This window comes from Xenopus laevis, chromosome 8L (assembly GCF_017654675.1).
Source record: "Xenopus laevis strain J_2021 chromosome 8L, Xenopus_laevis_v10.1, whole genome shotgun sequence".
NCBI classification, from domain to species: domain Eukaryota; kingdom Metazoa; phylum Chordata; class Amphibia; order Anura; family Pipidae; genus Xenopus; species Xenopus laevis.
Window position 1 is genome coordinate 101,590,382 of NC_054385.1, and position 17,909 is coordinate 101,608,290.

Genomic DNA, 17,909 nt, shown 5'->3' on the forward strand with positions numbered 1-17,909 from the left:
AGAAGCCAAAGCTTATTTGATAAGAGCAGTTCCAGTGTCAGGTTGCAGTCTGGGCTTCACTTATTGCTACATATATTCAGTTTTATAACTTGACGTTCAGCCAGCCAGCTTTGCAGTCTGTTACATAATACACATAGACACAAAAAGAAAAATACCATGGTATGCCGTCCCCCTACTCTTGTGATGTATACCTAAAACTAAACAGCGCTGAGTAATGTGTCCTAGCAGCCCGAGTACACACGATATACTCAGTGTTTGCGTGTCACGACTCAATTGCACTCAGTTTGACGCCATGGCTTGTTATTTCATATCGAGGTTTGGAACGCACGGATGTAAATAGTTAGCTGGTGACGCCCGAAACCCGCCCTAGTGAGCTGCCTGGGACTAAAGGGAGTGTTGCTTAGCAGGAAATAATCCAAGCCGTCAGTTTGGTGTTCGCTCGAGAAATAGAAATGGCAACTGGCGAGGTGAGTGCTGGAATTTCTAATTGGGCGTTAATCTTGTCTTTATGTAATGCCATTAAATGAGATCCCATCAACAGGTTCTTTAGCCTCTTTCCCGATTTACATGCTACGCCGGTGTCCTAATGCGCAAACAAGTGTATGAACATGCTCCGGATTTTAAAGGCATACCCTTGGAAGAGCTGATGTAATGTTTCCATTTGCACTACTGTATGTATAGAACTTCACTGGCTCTTACAGGAGGGCTTTCCCACACACGCACGTCTCTTTCTCAGGTCAAGACTGAACCACAATGTAGAGGAGGAGCTCGTGGGATTCAGTTGATGCCTTTGTGATACTGTATAATGTGCCCTGGATGTTTAGCTTGACTTCTTGACCTAGCCCTAGTTAACCCTCTTTCAGCACAGTAATTGCCCTACTAATAAAGTCAAATCTATACTGCTCTGGTTTGCAGCACATAAGTGGAACAATATGACTAGCCTGCCTATAGCCCTGACATTAATCCAAAGATCAACTGAAATACTGACTGAACCAATCCTGAGCCCCCAACAATCAAGTCCAGGTCTGGACTGGGAGTCAAAATTGGCCCTGTCATTCCAAGTACAGAGAGGCCCAAGCAGCTCCCCACCAGCCCACTAAATAATGGCTTTCTATGGCATCTTATCTAAATATAGAAATGTGTGTACTTCAACCACCTCACAGAAAAACATTTTCGGGCAGAGTGAAGAGCAGTCCAAAGACCCTTGCCAGGGGTCAAACATGTGGTTGAGAAGAAATTACTGCAGCACATCTTAGTTGCAAAAGTGAAAAAGTTGTGTTTATTGGTCAGTAACCAACAGGCAACGTTTCAGGCTTAGTCCTGCCCTTTATTAAGGCTTGATAAAGGGCAGAACGTTGCCTGTTGGTTACTGACCAATAAACACAACTTTTCATTTTTGCAACTAAGATGTGCTGCAGTAATTTCTTCTCTATTCTATGGCATCTTATGGCAGCCCCTCTGGCATTTGCCAGAACCCACAGATTGCCGGGCCTGCCTATGTGTAACTGCCAATCTGAGCACTACTGTTTTTGTGGCTGAATTGAAGCAAATCCCTTTCCAAACTCAAGTAGAAATCCTTCCTAGAATTATTATTTATATAGAGCCATCATTCCACAAATCACAGCACATTCTACATAGGAGTATAAAAATGAACGTTTCAGACCTATGTTCCTCATCAACCCAACTATCTGGTGGGGATTTTGCATTCAGGCAGGTAGTTTTCTCCTGGGATGTGACATAGAATCATCTGTCATCTGCGATCACTTCAGAGAATCCTTTCCACTGCTCCAGAGTCCAGTGATCTATATACACTTTTCCAGCCAATCCTGACATTGTTTCTAGAGACAGGAGCTTAGCACTAAGGGGTTTATAGAGTGGTTTTAAAAACAAGTTGAGATATGTTTGGTTTAATAATGCACTTTTAACTACTATGTGCATGAGGGAAATATGGAGTAACAATTTCACTCTGAAATGATCTACTATAGCTTATAGATATGACTACAGACTTATTTGACTCATTTATACATATTTTAAAATAGCATTGATGCACTGAATCCAGGATTAGGTCAGATCACACCAGGATTTGGCCATATCTTTATTGCTTAGATAGAGCAAACCTGAACCTTATAAAGTATCCGAACCTTAAAGCAGTGGACAACTGAGGGCTTCTTTTTTTCTCCCCAGTGGATAAATCTCATTTAAAAATGTAAAAATGGAGTTTAGATTTGGTTTGGTATTTGGATCTGGTGTAGGATTTGCTATTTAGCCAAATGTAAAAGTGATGAATTTTGTGCATCTATAAAAGACGGACCAGCCCTCTTCATTCTTAGGCAGCATGTTGTGTGCAACTCCGAACTTAAACCTGCACAACATAATAAAAGTTTAGCCCCCATAGTTATACTGTCTTAATCTTTGTATCCTGTTTGTTTGTACACCAAGTGGGGGTTTTGTAATGAATTTTTATACTTTACAAAAATGCTGTCAAAGATCTACCACTAGATTTATACCATATTAAAGTTAAGTAGTTTTGCAAGAGGAAAATCTATATTTACATTTTAAGCAAGAGCAAAAAGGAAGATATGCTGTAAACTTCATATATCTTGCATTGTACCATTTATTCTGAATTAATTAATTTAATTCCCATATTAATCTAAAGGTTTAGCATGTAATTACTCTTCTCATAGGTACATTCAAGTGGTGCCCGTGAATTTGAGAGCGTAGAGTTAGGGGATATTCGGAAAAAGAAGAAAATCCCTCGGCGAGTTATCCATTTTGCAAGTGGTGAAACCATGGAGGAGTACAGCACTGATGAGGAAGAGGAGTTGCAAGAAAGAAAGGATGTTTTGCCAGCAATGGACCCGGTATGGAATATTATCTGTATTTGTGTTGCACAAATGTAAAGAAGGTGTACTAAGGAAAACCAAACAAAAATGGAAATTACATATAGAAAATAATAATATGCATAATTTAATATTTGGGGGAAATAACCTGTAATATTCCAAGATTCTACTCTCTAACAAGAGGGAAATACTGTAACAATGAAAACAAAAGAGAGAATTCCTGGCAACTACACGAGCGTTATATAAATTGCAGATGTCCTTGATATTGCTCTTTACATCATTTTAAAAATGTGTTTAGCCAGCATAGTCTACATTCGTTTCAGACAAGTTTAAGGAGGTCTTATTTTAATCATGGAAGTAGAGAAGCTCACTTACAAGCAAGATAATCGGTAAGTGATTAACCATATAAAAAGTAAATAAGTAAATCAATGCTAAGCTAATAAGGAAATAGAGCAAAAAAAATCCTGCTTTCCTTCCCCTCCAGGTGCCCTTTGTGCTTGTTGGTAATATAATCATCACCTTATTTTGTGCCATTTGTTTCTTGAAACTAGTTCAACAACATCAATTTTCCATGAGTCGCTACCAGACGAAAAGAAAAATTTCTAGGCTGTTAAGTTTAATTATCTGAAATCCTGTATTTTGCTTCTCGTTTTCTTTGGCATATTGGCATTTTTAAGTGTTGCAGTTGAAGGTAAAAGTTTGGGCAGCCCTGACCAAAGTAAAAAGTAGGAAAAAACTACTGCTGGAATAAGAGAAAAAACAACATACAGGTATATGACCTGTTATCCAGAATGCTCAGGACCTGGGGTTTTCCTGATAGTGGATTTCTTGAGGTTGATACAGGAATTTCTCAATCTCTTTTTAAGTGCTTTCACATTGAGTTACTGCTCTGTGCAGGCTTATAGTTTGGTAGTTGTAATCTATGCTATAGAGCAGTCATTTTAAATTGGGATGCACCAAATCCTGGAATTAATCTGGGATTTGGCTGAAATCAAGCTTCTTCCGACAGGAAACCTGCCTGGCCGAACCAAATCCAAACCCTTAAAATCATGTGACTACGGAAATCGATTATTTATTTCTGGCTGCTTAGCATGTGGATTTTTCCTCCACACTATTTCTGGTCACCCTTTGGGGGACAACTCCACAGTTTGGGAACCTGAGCCATATTATTTTTGGCCCTCACTCCAGAGAAGTTATACACATGCCACATAGCAGTTATAATGGCTATTTTCCGTTCCAGTTCTGCTTTTTTTTAAGCCACAGCATATGAAACAATCTATGTAGAAATTGCATTACAGGTATGGGACCTTTTATCCTGAATGCTCGGGACCTGGGACTTTCCGGATAATGGGTCTTTCCGTAATCTGGATCTTCACAATTTATGACTACTAGAAAACCATGTAAACATTAAGGGGCAGATTTATCAAGGGTCGAATTAAAAATTCAAATTCGAAATTCGAATTTTACTTTTTTTTTATGGTCAAAACTGTCAAATTCGACTATGGAGTTGTTTAAATTCGAATCGAGTTTTTAAAAAAATTTTAATTAGATTTTTGAGATTTATCATACTCTTGCTCTTTAAGAATTCGAATGTGACTATTCACCACCTAAAACCTGCCGAATTCCTGTTAAGTCGATGGGAGAGGTCCAGGGATCAATTTGGAGTTGTTTGCAGCCTTCCTGACTTTTTTGAAAAAACTTGAATCTAAAATCCGAATACGATTCAAATTCTATTGGAATTTTCGGGTTGATTCCATTCATCCGAGTTTAAAATATTAGATTGGTCGAATTTATGGGTGTTTAGGGGAGTTTTTAAAAACATGAATTTGACCCTTGATAAATGTGTCTCTAAATACACCCAATAGTCTGGTTTTGCTTCCAGTGAGGATTAATAATATCTTAGTTTGGATCTAGCACAAGGTACTGTTTTATTACTATAGAGAAAAAGGAAATCATTTTTAATAATTTGGATTATTTGATTATAATGGAGTCTATAATGGAGATGGCAATTCCTTAATTCGGAACTTACTGGATAATGGGTTTCCGGATACCAGATCCCATACCTGTGCGTATCCTGGAACATTATCTATAAGAAGTTCAAGGGTGCTAATGTGACACTCTCTTTAGTTAATGCTTGTAAAATTATTGTAGTTAATATTCATTTCTTGAGAGCTGATCTACTCTATCTTATTTCAGTAATATGACAATGTCCGTGTTCATTTTGCAGTACTCTCTCCCATCTACCAAAAGCAAAGTAAATCCCAGAGGGCAGAGAATATCTGTTCTTTTCTTGTTACTTATGACAAGTCAGGAGATGAAATGCTGCTGGGACTGTTTGAATACTGAAGCTGTAGCTCAGTGCCTTGTTTACAGAGAAAGGCTAATGGAGCACTTAAAAGTACAGAACAGTCTCTTGTACCGTAATTCTTTCTTGAATCCGGGTTAGCTTGACTTTGTAAGGGAAATAAAATGATTAGGAAAATAATATTGAAGCAAATAGTCATACCAGTTTTTTCTTCCTTCTGCAGTCAAAGCTAACCTGGGCACCATACCTATGGTTTTATATGCTGCGTGTGGCAACATCAACTCTTTCAGGTATTTGGAGTGTTATTTCCTGTTTATTGTAGCAGAATATTAGGCAAGGAATTGCATGGCTGCTGTTGAAGAGCTCTTAAAGCTATGTAGCTCGTACTCACAGGAGCACTCTTAGACACAACATTCAGCTTCTCTGGTGGATCAGCTTGGTCCCATAAGTGCAAGTACTTAGAAAAGAATAGGCTCCACTAACACATGGATTGGCTAGAGGTCCAGACTAGCAGTCTGTAGATTATGCCCCAAAGGGAATGCTGTAAGTGTCATAGACAGTTACTATTATCTGACAAAAATGTTTTAACCTGTATAAAAATCATACCAAAAATCATACAAAATATTATTCTATACAATTATATTGGTGCCTGTATGGCCAGCTTTAAGCACTAGGTTTGTACTGGTTGCACGATGCAAATAAATAATCCCTCCCTGCTGCTTGCTCCTCCCATCAGACCTCCTCAGGTTTTTTTTTTTGTAGTTTCCTAACAGGTGGTGGAAGTTGTCTATTTACCTCCCTAGTTAGGGTCTCCCTGGGAAATATTTTATAGCTATCATCAACTTTTAACTTTATTGAAGTTGTTAAAAAAGAAGGAAAGGTCTTTTTACTTGGGGTGCCAAAATTTAGGCACCCCAAGTGATTGCATTTACTTACCTGAAACCCCGGGCCGGTGCACCTTTTAGGAGAAAACTGAGATGGCCTGGGATTCTTCCAGTGAGCACCACGGAGCGATCTTCCTTGCCGATGAGATTTCTGGTGAATTTTCGCTAGCGATGGCCACTTTAGTAAATGTGCCCCTATGTCTTTATTCAGAAATTGGCATTAAGGGTTAATGTGTTAGAACATATGTTCATTTAGTAATTTCCTGTTCCCCGTTTTTTTTAAACAATGTTGTACAAACCAATTTTATCTTGCCTATTATTATTTCCCTTGTAGGACGAACTCTTTATTTGTCAGGTGTTTTTTAATTTTGATTATAGAATAAAGACAATTTTATCCAATGTGCAGTCTCCTGTCTACATTAAGACTGCCCTTGAGTGCCCCATTCAGATGCAGCCAGTTGTTGTTGTTAAAGTGAATGGTAAACAAACTACTAAATGGTAGGAAGACAGAACGTTCAGAATTGCTGTATGCGCCACTGCTCTTGCACTGAGACCAATGAAATTATGTCTTTCAATACAAAACATTAACCAGACTGAAGATTTAAATAATAAAATAAAGACTGATCTCAATGGTATGAAACTCATATAATAATGCAAATTCCCTGCTAGAATCCTAAAACACAGCTCCCTGAAGGACATGTGAACATTAAGCACACTTTAGACTAGGAAACTAAACCCCAGGATGGCCTGTTATTCCATTACCTCTCCTATATATCTTTTAACAGTACATTTTTGGAAGCTATAATTGCCCTTTCGTTGTATTGAATATAACCAATAAGCGTGTTGTTAATTTTGTTTATGTCTGAATTTATCTTTTCAGTTTGTGATTTCTTGGGGGAGAAGATAGCTTCTGTGCTGGGTGTCAGTACCCCGAAGTACCAGTACGCTATTGATGAATACTACAGGATGCAGAAAGAGGTTTGTGTAGGAAGGGTGGGTTCAGTTAGCAATAACTACAGGGTCCCTGCTGGAAATTATAAACAACTTGGTACCAAATAAATCCTTTTCTTTTTAGTCAGGAGGCAGGACACATAAAGGTGAACTACAGACCCTCTCACACTTGTGTGCCTCCTTCCCTTCTCCAGAAACTTGTGTTAACATTGGCAAAGACCAGCCAAGCAAAACCATTAACTCCAGGCAAACTATAATACACAAAACAGAAATGGTTGTGTGGGAAGAAGCGAGCATGCGTTTTTCTTGTTGGAGGGAGGTCCTGTGCCCCCCATAGGACTAAAGAGAAAAGGATTACATCCTTGGAGTCGCAGGAACCATGGAGAAATGCTAAAAGCTGCCCCATAATCAGGAGGGAGGAATCAAAACTAAAAGAATTTGGAATTTGGCTATCCCAGTTACATCACCACAACCAAAAAAGCCTTGGCTAAGACAAAAGTATGAAATTGCTAACATTTGGTAAAAGTGTAAATCTGCGGCTTTGCACAGCTGGTCTGTGGAAGCCATGTTTCTTCATGACATTGAAGAACTCTGAGTAGAACGAGCCTTTATTCCAAATCAAGGTTGTTGCTTTAGGGAAGTTTACACCTAGCTGGCAGCCTTCCTCATCAAACTGGCAAAGGTAGCTTTAGAAGCTGGTAATACAAACCTTTGCATCTGTTAGAAGGGATCACAAACAAAGCATCAGAATTGCAGAAATAAACTGTACAATCCAGTTATGTGCATAGGGCCCGTTCCACATGCAAATAGGGCCCATTCCACATGCAAATGGTGCAGCCTTGCCTTCTTTGAACTGCAGAACAAGGAAAGTTCCATATTTAAGTGAAACAGTGATTCCACCTTGGGCAAAAAAGTCTTGCGCGGTATAGAAAAATCTAGTTGGGCTGTGAACAAGAGTTCATAGACCCAGTGTGCTGACAAATTTGCGACTGCTACCAAGTAAACTACATTCCAGTTAAGCCATGGCAAAATTGGCTCAAAAGGAGAATCGAGCAATGTCATAAGAATAATACTGAGGTTCGGTGGAGGAATTAGAACCCTTGGAAACATGGGCTACTTCTTGGGGATAAAAAAAAAAAACACATGCTCCTGTAACACTAGCCTCCTCTGGAAAAGCTCAAGAGCAAAGGCCTGAATCCAGAGATCCTCTTGTAAAATTAGAGGAAGTTAACACAACCCCCAATCTGAACACCATCCAGTGAAACATTTCCATACTCTATGATATGCCCTTAAGAAAACTACCTTCTGAGCCTCCGCATGATCTGAGCGACACAGAAAACCTTTTACTGATTAGAACTGAGATTTCAATTGCCACTCCATCAAATTGAACATATGCAGATTTGGGTGAAGTATAGGACCTTGATGAAGGAGATCCCTCTGTTGAGTAAGGGACTTGAGTGGCTCCATCTAAAGATCCTTCTGGAGGTATAACAAAGATCCCCTTGGCCAATGGGACATGATAATGATAAACGGGGCCTGCTCTCGCTTTATGCTCTTGAATGAGGGACCATTGTGAGTGGAGGAAATATATGCATGATAGAGAATATCCATCCAGCTGTCATGGCAACCACCCCTGATGCAAGGAATTCTCTACACTTTGCAACAAACCGTTCAATCTTCAAATTGTAGTTAGATAACGTGAGATCCAGATCAAGTTGAGTTAAGTTTAAAAGGTCCTGGATATATCACAATGAAATCTGAAGTACTCTTGTTTCCACCCAACGGAAAATATTGCCTACCTCGTTCTTCGCTGCAAAACCATTGAGGAAGCAGTTGCATTGTCTGACTGAATCCACCATCAGCCACTGTGAACTGTTCATATGGCCTGTAGTAAACCTAAGAGCCTTGCACAGGGAAGAGAGCCAGTGATAGTAGAGAGACTGAGGTATCAACTGACAAATGTGCAGTAAAAAATTCCTTGAAGTGCAGTAGAAAGTGCTCATTGAAGAGCTCATTAAACCTCTGTTCTGGGAACAAAGTGGCAGAAAAAATTAGAGATTCACCTAATCCACTATTTTAGGATTCGGCCAGATTCCGAACTCATTGTGAAAGATTCACCCAAATACCGAATCTGAACCTTAATTTGCATATGTAAATTAAAGAAACGAGGTGGGAAAGAGAACTGCGCAACCAGCTAAAAATATTTCGACCTCCTTGTCATGATTTTTCAGATTCAGTTTAGCCAGGCACTTGGATTTGGCCCTTTTTCAGCAGGATTCAGCCAAATCCAACTGCCTGGCCAGACCGAATCTGAAAAATCACATGATTAGATGAATCCTGGATTCTGTGCTTCTCTAGAGATTGTCTGACCCGACTGAAAGTTCTGCCTTTGTCCCCTCGCCACTCCCACACATTGAGGTTATTGGCCAGAACCAACTGGCATGCATTCTTCATCCCATGCCCACTGCAATTGCCAACCAGGATCATAACTGTTTCAGGTGCATCTTGGCTCTGCCTGTCACATCCCCGGCCACGCTCCCAACCACAGCCCTGTTTTGGCCTGACCATGCCCCCCAATTGTGCTCCCTGCTTGGCTGCTTGAGAAGGTTTCAGGTCATGTTTTTATGCATATCAAAATAGAGAGTTTGTAAGGATTCGAGATTCAAGTGCACATGCTAACAGCAGGTGACTGGCCAGTTCTTTCAGTAGATCAGTGGTATGTGGAATGTAAATGTTTTGGCCCTAACCCTCGGTGCCCCAACCTGCACCAAAACTGTAACCTTCATTTACCTTGGCCACAGGGAGTAAGTACCAATGCTAGGTGCCCTCATACTCATCCTTCCAGGCCAACAATGGTCTGCTCTACCAGACAGCCAATAACCCACTTGAGAAGTATCTGTGTCATCTGCTAGATCCAGAAACTCCGATCCCCTAGTAAAGCATCCTGTGATGGGGGCTGACGCAGCAAGCTCAGCCAAGGCTTATTCGGGTACAACCCCTATTGCCAATGCTATCCACTAGCTGAAGTGTTCCTTGTGATGGACCTCTCTAGGGGCCTTGTCCTAACCTCCAAATTTTGAGAGGACACAGAAAAAACTCATCTAATGGTGGCAAGCGTAGATATAAGGGGGGTGGGAAAGTCTGCAATTCATATTAATTTCTGTGTCCTGCCTCCTGATGGAAGAGAATTAAACCTCATGGTTCCTGGTGTCCCCATTTCTGGGTTGTTGCCCCCCCCCCCTTACAAGAGAACAGGTGTGCTAGTGACACAGATGGAACAATGTAAATGCTAAAGTCCTACATAGCCGTTTCTTGTGATGATCACTGTGATGTTATATCATTAGCTGCTTTTTCTTGATTGGGTGTAATGTGCTATAACATTTAAAGGGGCAACCTTTTTATAGTGAATAAAGTACCTAGATAAAATATAGAACATATTTGTAGGTAAGGCTTCAAAATGAAGAAATATTGCACTCTAATGCAGAGTCCACTAGTCAAGCAAGTGGGAAAGTTGTCTAATAACTGTAATCTCTAAAAAAAAAAAAAAAATGTACATTTCTTAATGCATAATATTTGGAAAGTTGCCCTGAGTAATGACATGCCCATGAGGCATGACATATATAAATATTATTTTGTGGTAGTTCCCCTTTAAGTTAAGGTTGTTGCCTTTGTAAATATATTGTATAGCCACATACTGTTGCTTAAAAGTCTAATGTAAAATGTGTTTTTTCCTAAAGACAGAAGAAGAGGAGGAAGAGAATGAAATGTCAGAAAAAGCCGAGCAGCAATACCAGGAGCAGCAAAGCAAGAATCCGAAGGAAAGCACCACAGCGACACAGCAGCCTGATCCAACCGCCAGCTCCTTTGTCAACATTAGCTTTGTCATGGAAGAAGGGGATGCAGTCAGTCTGTCCAAAAAGCAGGAACTTTCTGCTGTCCCCACCTAGGAGCCAATGGCTTTACACTCTTTGTGCTGGGAACTGAAGGGAAACAACTCCTGCCAAAAACTTGGTGCCTTCCTCAGAGACTTCTGGCCAAATAGAAGGTCTAGGCCCATCCAGCTGTAATTGGCATAGATCAGTACCTATGATGATTCTGGCATGCACTTTGTTATTGAAGCAACAGGAAATATATATATATATACCCCCCCCCCCCCCCCCCCCGTCATAATAACGTACTAGATTGACATTTACAATTCTGCAGGGTCTTGATGGAAGTTTCATCGTTCGTTTCCTATACACAGCTTTGTGCAGATGAAACATCAGGGTTATTTTGTTAATGTTTGAGTACAAAGCATTACCAACATTTGCTCTATCCAAAGGTTATAATGTTCAAACTCCTTTTCTGTAATGACAGCCCCCTCATCATCACTCTTGTATAAATAGTGGCACAAGGGTAACAAACAAAGGTCAGGAGAAAATGTACTTTTTTGAACCTACATGACTTAAAGGGAAACTCCTATCATTTCTATTTATTTGAAGGTTTTATTTAACTGTGCCTTTAAGTTATTGCATAGTATATTCTGTTGCTTCAGAAATTGCACCCATTTATAACGGGCAGGGTGCCTTGGTTGTTTTGTTATTTACATATATTATATAGAAACCCATAGACTTGATTGTTTCTAATTAAGGACAATAAATGGCTATGCCCCTTAAAGGCTCTGTTCTTAAAGATGTTTCCCAATGTTCTTGTTGTGGCTCAGTATCTTGCACATGCAACGTATAAGACCACTGTATATCTGGATAAAGCATACGTTCTGCTACACCCATCATTGATGACCGTGTTGGACTGGCAGCCCCATCTGCTGTTGACTTGGACTCTGCCTGAAACGTTCATTCCCAGCACTTGGAGCACCACTAGTTTGACACCTATGATTTTTTTTTTGTGGAGGAAAGTCTTAAAGAGATCATGGTACTTTTAATCTAACACTTATTATTGAGGAAATTTCCTTTTTTGTTTTTGCAGTTAATTCAGTGGTTCAGCTGCCCTAAAGGTGATCATACATATAGAGATCCGTTTGTTTAGCGACCCCACCAAACGAGTGGATCTCTCCCCGATTTGCCCAACCTGGATTAGGGAAGCCAGTTGGAGGGCCCCATACAATGCCCAATAAGCTGCCGACTTAAAGGAACCATTCAGTATAAAAACTGTGTAAATAGGCTGTGCAAAGTAAAAAAGGTTTCTAATATAGTTACTCAAAAATGTAATGTATAAAGGCTGGAGTGACTGGATGTCGAACAGAACTTCCTGCTTTTCATTTCTCTAATTCTGAATAAGTCAGTGACTTTAAGGGGGGGGGGGCACATGGGATATAACTGTTCAGTGAGTTTGCAATTGATCCTCCGCATTCAGCTCAGATTCAAAAGCAACCGTTCTGACCAATATGGCTCCCCCTCAAGTCTCTGATTGGTTACTGCCTGGTAACCAATCAGTGGAAACCAAGAGAGCTGAAAAGCAGGAATTCGTTTTCTGGCTATTATGTTACACATCCAGTCACTCCAGCCTTTATACATTACATTTTTGTAACTAACTATATTAGAGACACTTTATTTTGCACATCCTATCTATTTACCCAGTTTTTATTTTTACACTGACCTGTTCCTTTAATCTGTTAGCAGCTTATATCTGCTCGTGTATGTACCTTAAGCCTCCAGTCACACCTCACTTTAGCCATGGTGAGAATTGGGATGCTGCTAAAGTGAATTATGAGTTGAAGATTGGGCAGCTGCACCACTTATTTTTAAATGTCAGGGATTGTTTGTTTAAAGGAAAACTATACCCCTTAAACAATGTAGATCTCTTTAAAAATTTTATAAAACAGCTCATATGTAAAGCCCTGCTTCATGTAAATAAACCATTTCCATAATAATATACATTTTAGTAGTATGTGCCATTGGGTAATTATTAATGGAAAATTGCTATTTTAAAAAATAAGGGCCGCCCCCTGGGATCATAGGATTCACGGTGCACACAAACAAACTATAATTTTAGGTCACATGAGCCAATAAACAGACAAGAGTTGTGTATTTTGCTTCCACACTTCTTCCTGTTACAGTTAGAGCTGCAGTATTTCTGGTCAAGTGATCTCTGAGGCAGCACACAGACCATAAGGAAATTGTGGTTCAAGGCAAGAGATGTAAAAGGGCAGTTTTCTCAAAGTCAGCTTGGGGGACACAGGGACAATGGGGTATAGCTAGTACCATTAGGAGGCAGGACACAACTACAAAAAAGACAACTGGCTCCTCCCCCACTGGCTATACCCCCAGCAGGCTGGAGAAGAGCTCAGTTTTAGTTGTGTCCTCAGGAGGTTAGGACAGAAGAATTTTTTATTTTATGCTATTGTTTTTTTAGTCAGCCTTGCTGACACCAGGGGGTTGCTTGAACCTTTACACTGCGTAAAGTACCTCATTGGCACCTTCCAACGTGGGATCTGTCTCTGGGGTCACAGGTGTTTTACACAGACCACTCAGCCAATTCCTCTCCTCCCTTTACAGGAGGAGACCAGGCTGGCCGGCAGACAGAACTGGGAGAGCGGTCTACAGGACAGGTAAGTCCCAGTGGGCTCCCTCTCCCCCTTCCTTTCTCCCTCCCCTAGCTATGGAGGGCAGATTGGATTCCCTTCACCCCCCTAACAACCTCATTGGAGAGGTAAGGGGAGGGGTTTTTTCCCGCGCCGTGTTTCCCCTACATCCCTGGGGGCAGCCACAGCGAGAAGGGGGCACTCCCTGATATCAGGTCCGTGCGGAACAAGCTATACAAGGCGGCGCAGGGGCCTCCTACACACGCGGTTCCAGTCGCGGCCCCTACACACAGGGGACTCCAGCCGCAGAGAGCTCTCTCTCTCTCTGCCGCTCAGATGCGGCTGGATGCGCTCCGTAGGCGCAGTTTCCGGACGCCATTTTGGTATTGCGGAAGTACATTCCCGCGGTCCCTGGCCTCTCGCGTGATCTTGAGCGCGCCCTTCACACTCGCGGCCGCCATTTTGGATCGCTAACACGGGACTAGCCACGCACAGACTCTGCTCCCAGACTACCATTCTCTGGCAGCAGAGACACAAGGCACCACTGCAGATTTGACAACTCGATTCTCTCCTACTGCTAAGCTAAGTGTCAGGCTATATTCTACTGGGTTATTCTCCCAGGTATTTTATATATTTTTTCCAATATGTCTGATGGACCCAGTGCCAACCTCTTCTCTAGGGGGGCAACCACAGCCCTGGTCACTTTTCTGTCCTGTGCCAAATGCCGCAAACATTTGCCCACAGGGCACAAATCAGCCCTATGCAACCAGTGCTCTCCACAGCAGGTTTCTGAATCCTCACCACCTTCTCCACCTCTGGTGAATCAGGCTGCCCAGGGGGATCCCCTGGCATCCAGTCCTGAAGCCTCCCCACGCCGAGTACAGGCAGCACCTGAGTGGGCGGCCCAATTGGCCACAGGCATTCCAAAACTAGCACAGTCTCTAGACAAATTGCTTTCTCGCCTTGACAGTCACAAACCTAGACCCTCCAAACGCAGGGCCCCCTCCCCGTCAGATGAAGATAGCGATTCTCCACCGAGGATTTTTTCACCTCCTGATTCTGGGGATGAACAGGATCATTCAGACGGGGAATGTTTTTCTGATTCGGACCACGATGATCCTAAAATCTCTTCTGACACCGTGGACTCCCTTATATCCTCGGTACTAGAAACCCTCCACCTCCAGGAACCGGAGGTCCGTGCGGAGTCTTCCAAGTCTCTCTTCAAGCGACGCCACAAGGCTTCACCGATGTTTCCTTCCCACAACCAGCTTGAACAAATTATCCAACAAGAGTGGGACACACCCGAGAGACGTTTTCAAACAAACCGTCGTTTCCTGAAGTTGTATCCTTTTCCACCTGAACTTACTGAAAAATGGGCTGCTCCTCCATCCGTGGACGCCCCAGTATCCCGCCTCTCTAAGAACACGGCCTTACCAGTCCCTGACGCGTCCTCCTTCAAGGACTCTATGGACAAAAAGTTAGAGAGTTTACTACGCTCATCATTCGCAGCTTCCGGATCCTCGCTGAGACCGGTCCTAGCGACGGCATGGGTTAGCCGAGCTGTTCAATCCTGGTCTGACACTCTTATCACCGCCATTTCAGACGGAGCGCCACGGCACGAACTCTCACAGCTAGCAGCTCAAATCAAGGAAGCCAATGACTACATGTGTGAAGCCTCGCTTGACGCCACTCAAGCTATCAGCAGAGCCTCCGCTCTCTCGGTGGCAGCCCGCAGATCCTTATGGATGAAACTATGGTCAGCGGATCTATCCTCTAAGAAGTCCCTGACCTCCATCCCGTTCAAAGGGAAGCTCCTCTTCGGACCTGATCTTGACAAGATCATTAGTCAAGCTACTGGGGGCAAAAGCACTCTTCTCCCCCAACCCAAGGCACGTCCCTCCTTTCGGAAGAACAGGTTTTTTCGTGGCTCTCAGACCAAGAGCGCGAGATCCTCTCCTCCACGACAGTCCTTTGCAAACAAGGGGCGTTTCGCCACCAAACATCGAACTCCCTGGCAGAACCGAAAGCACTCCTCCAAGCCCACCGACAAGACTACTTCGGCATGACGCCGTACTCCCCGCCCCGAACTTTATAGGGGGGAGATTGTCCCACTTTGCAAACACGTGGGTATCTCTTGTTCAGGACTCCTGGATTCACGAGGTGGTTACTCGAGGCTACCATCTAGAGTTTTCATCTATCCCTCCTCACCGATTCTTCATGTCAAGACTTCCTCAAGAACCAGGCAAGCGTGCAGCTTTTCAGAGGGCCATCTCCAACCTTCTCCTAGCAGGAGTGGTTACTCCCGTCCCCCCGGACGAACACTTCAGGGGCTACTATTCAAACCTGTTCATAGTCCCCAAAAAGGACGGCTCAGTCCGGCCGATCCTAGACCTAAAAGAACTGAACAAGCTCATTCGTCCAAGGAAATTCAAAATGGAATCCCTCCGGTCTGTCATTGCAGCGATGTCTCCAGGGCAATTCCTCATGTCTCTCGACATAAAGGACGCTTACCTTCATGTTCCCATTTTCCCTCCTCATCAGAGATTCTTGCGCTTTGCCTTCCAAAACTTCCACTACCAATTCACAAGTTTACCGTTCGGACTCACGTCAGCTCCCCGGGTCTTCACGAAGATCATGGCGGCTGCCACTGCACTGATCCGCAACGAGGGGGTCTCGATCACCCCGTACCTGGACGACCTTTTGATCAAAGCGCCTTCCCCCCAGGAGGCCCATCGGTCACTCCAGGTCTCCATGGAGAAGCTTCGGGAATTAGGTTGGGTTCTCAACCTTCACAAATCCTCCCTAATCCCCAGTCAATCCATGAACTTTCTGGGCATGAACTTCAACACTCTGACCCAGAGGATCTCCCTCCCTCAGGAGAAGATTGTTCATCTCCAAGCATTGGTTCGGTCACTGCTGCAGAAGCCTCAGCATCCAGTCAGGTTCTGCATGAAGGTGCTGGGTGTCATGGTTTCCACAATAGAAGCGGTCCCCTTCGCCCAATTTCATCTCCGGGAGCTCCAGTGGAACATCCTCAGCACCTGGAGACGGAAGTCCTTACTACAAGAGATAGTCCTCTCTCCTCAAACTCGGACGTCCCTTCTGTGGTGGCTCAACTCCACTCACCTCTCAAAGGGAAAGCGCCTCGGGGACCCCAGTTGGCGCATTCTCACGACCGACGCAAGCCTCTTCGGCTGGGGAGCGGTGCTCGAAGGCAGGTCGGCCCAAGGGCAGTGGAACCTCGCCGAAAAGAAGTTGCAGATCAATCTGCTCGAGATCCGCGCAATTCGGCTAGGCCTCATCCATTGGCAGCAAGCTCTCACGGGCCAGGCGGTGAAAATACAGTCGGACAACTCCACGGCGGTGGCCTACATCAACCACCAGGGCGGCACAAGGAGCAGGGCGGCTCTAAGCGAGATAAAAATCATATTCCAGTGGGCCGAGGCTCACAGCGTACAGCTGTCCGCCATCTTCATACCGGGACTACTGAACTGGGAAGCCGACTTCCTAAGCAGGCAATCCCTGGATCCAGGCGAGTGGACACTAAAGGACGAAGTATTTCAAGAGATAACTTCCAGATGGGGCATTCCAGAGGTGGACCTCATGGCGACCAGGCACAACAGAAAGGTGCCACACTTCCTAGCTCGTTACAGAGACCCACTAGCCCTAAACGTGGACGCTCTGACAGCCGACTGGCCCTTCCAGCTGGCGTATGCTTTTCCGCCCACTCCGCTAATCCCCAGGACGATCAGAAAGCTCCAGCGGGAACGGTCCACCCTCATCCTCATAGCACCGAGGTGGCCTCGACGAGCTTGGTTCACGGACCTTCTCAACCTCTCCGTCGCAGAACCGTGGCCTCTGCCTCCTCTTCCAGACCTTCTCACTCAGGGTCCGATTTTGCATCCAAACCCGACCTACCTCAATTTGACGGCGTGGCTCTTGAGACCAAGATTCTAACTCAAAAGGGTTTTTCTCGAGCCGTGGCACGCACCATGTGTGCGGCTCGGAAACCGGTTTCAGCCAGGGCATATCACAGGGTCTGGTCCACCTACCGCCAATGGTGTTTCACTCGCAAGGTTAGCTTCCGGCTATTTTCTCTACCTACCTTACTGGAGTTCCTGCAGGAAGGCCTCTCGCTAGGACTGTCTTTGGGTTCCCTCAAGTCTCAAATCTCAGCTCTCTCAGTGCTTTTCCAGAAAAGACTTGCCCTGCTTCCCGACGTTAAAACCTTCATGCAAGGAGTGGCTCATGTGACTCCGCCTGTCAGGGCTCCCGCTCCTACCTGGGACCTCACGTTAGTGCTCCGGGCACTTCAACTTCCTCCCTTTGAACCCCTGGGATCGGTGCCCATTCAGTTCCTGACCTGGAAAACAGTTTTCCTCCTGGCTATTGCTACTGCAAGACGGGTT

General features: G+C 43.7%; 1 protein-coding gene across 1 annotated transcript; it reads left to right on the forward strand.

Annotated features, from left to right (window-relative positions):
- Positions 1-353: 353 nt before the first annotated feature.
- fam177a1.L (family with sequence similarity 177 member A1 L homeolog) lies at positions 354-11,651 on the forward strand. The gene is given in 5 exon segments (NM_001093442.1): positions 354-467; positions 2,685-2,861; positions 5,369-5,435; positions 6,910-7,007; positions 10,718-11,651. Coding segments are annotated over 5 exon segments (567 nt in total). The 5' UTR covers positions 354-452; the 3' UTR covers positions 10,928-11,651.
- The last annotated feature ends 6,258 nt before the right edge of the window (positions 11,652-17,909 follow it).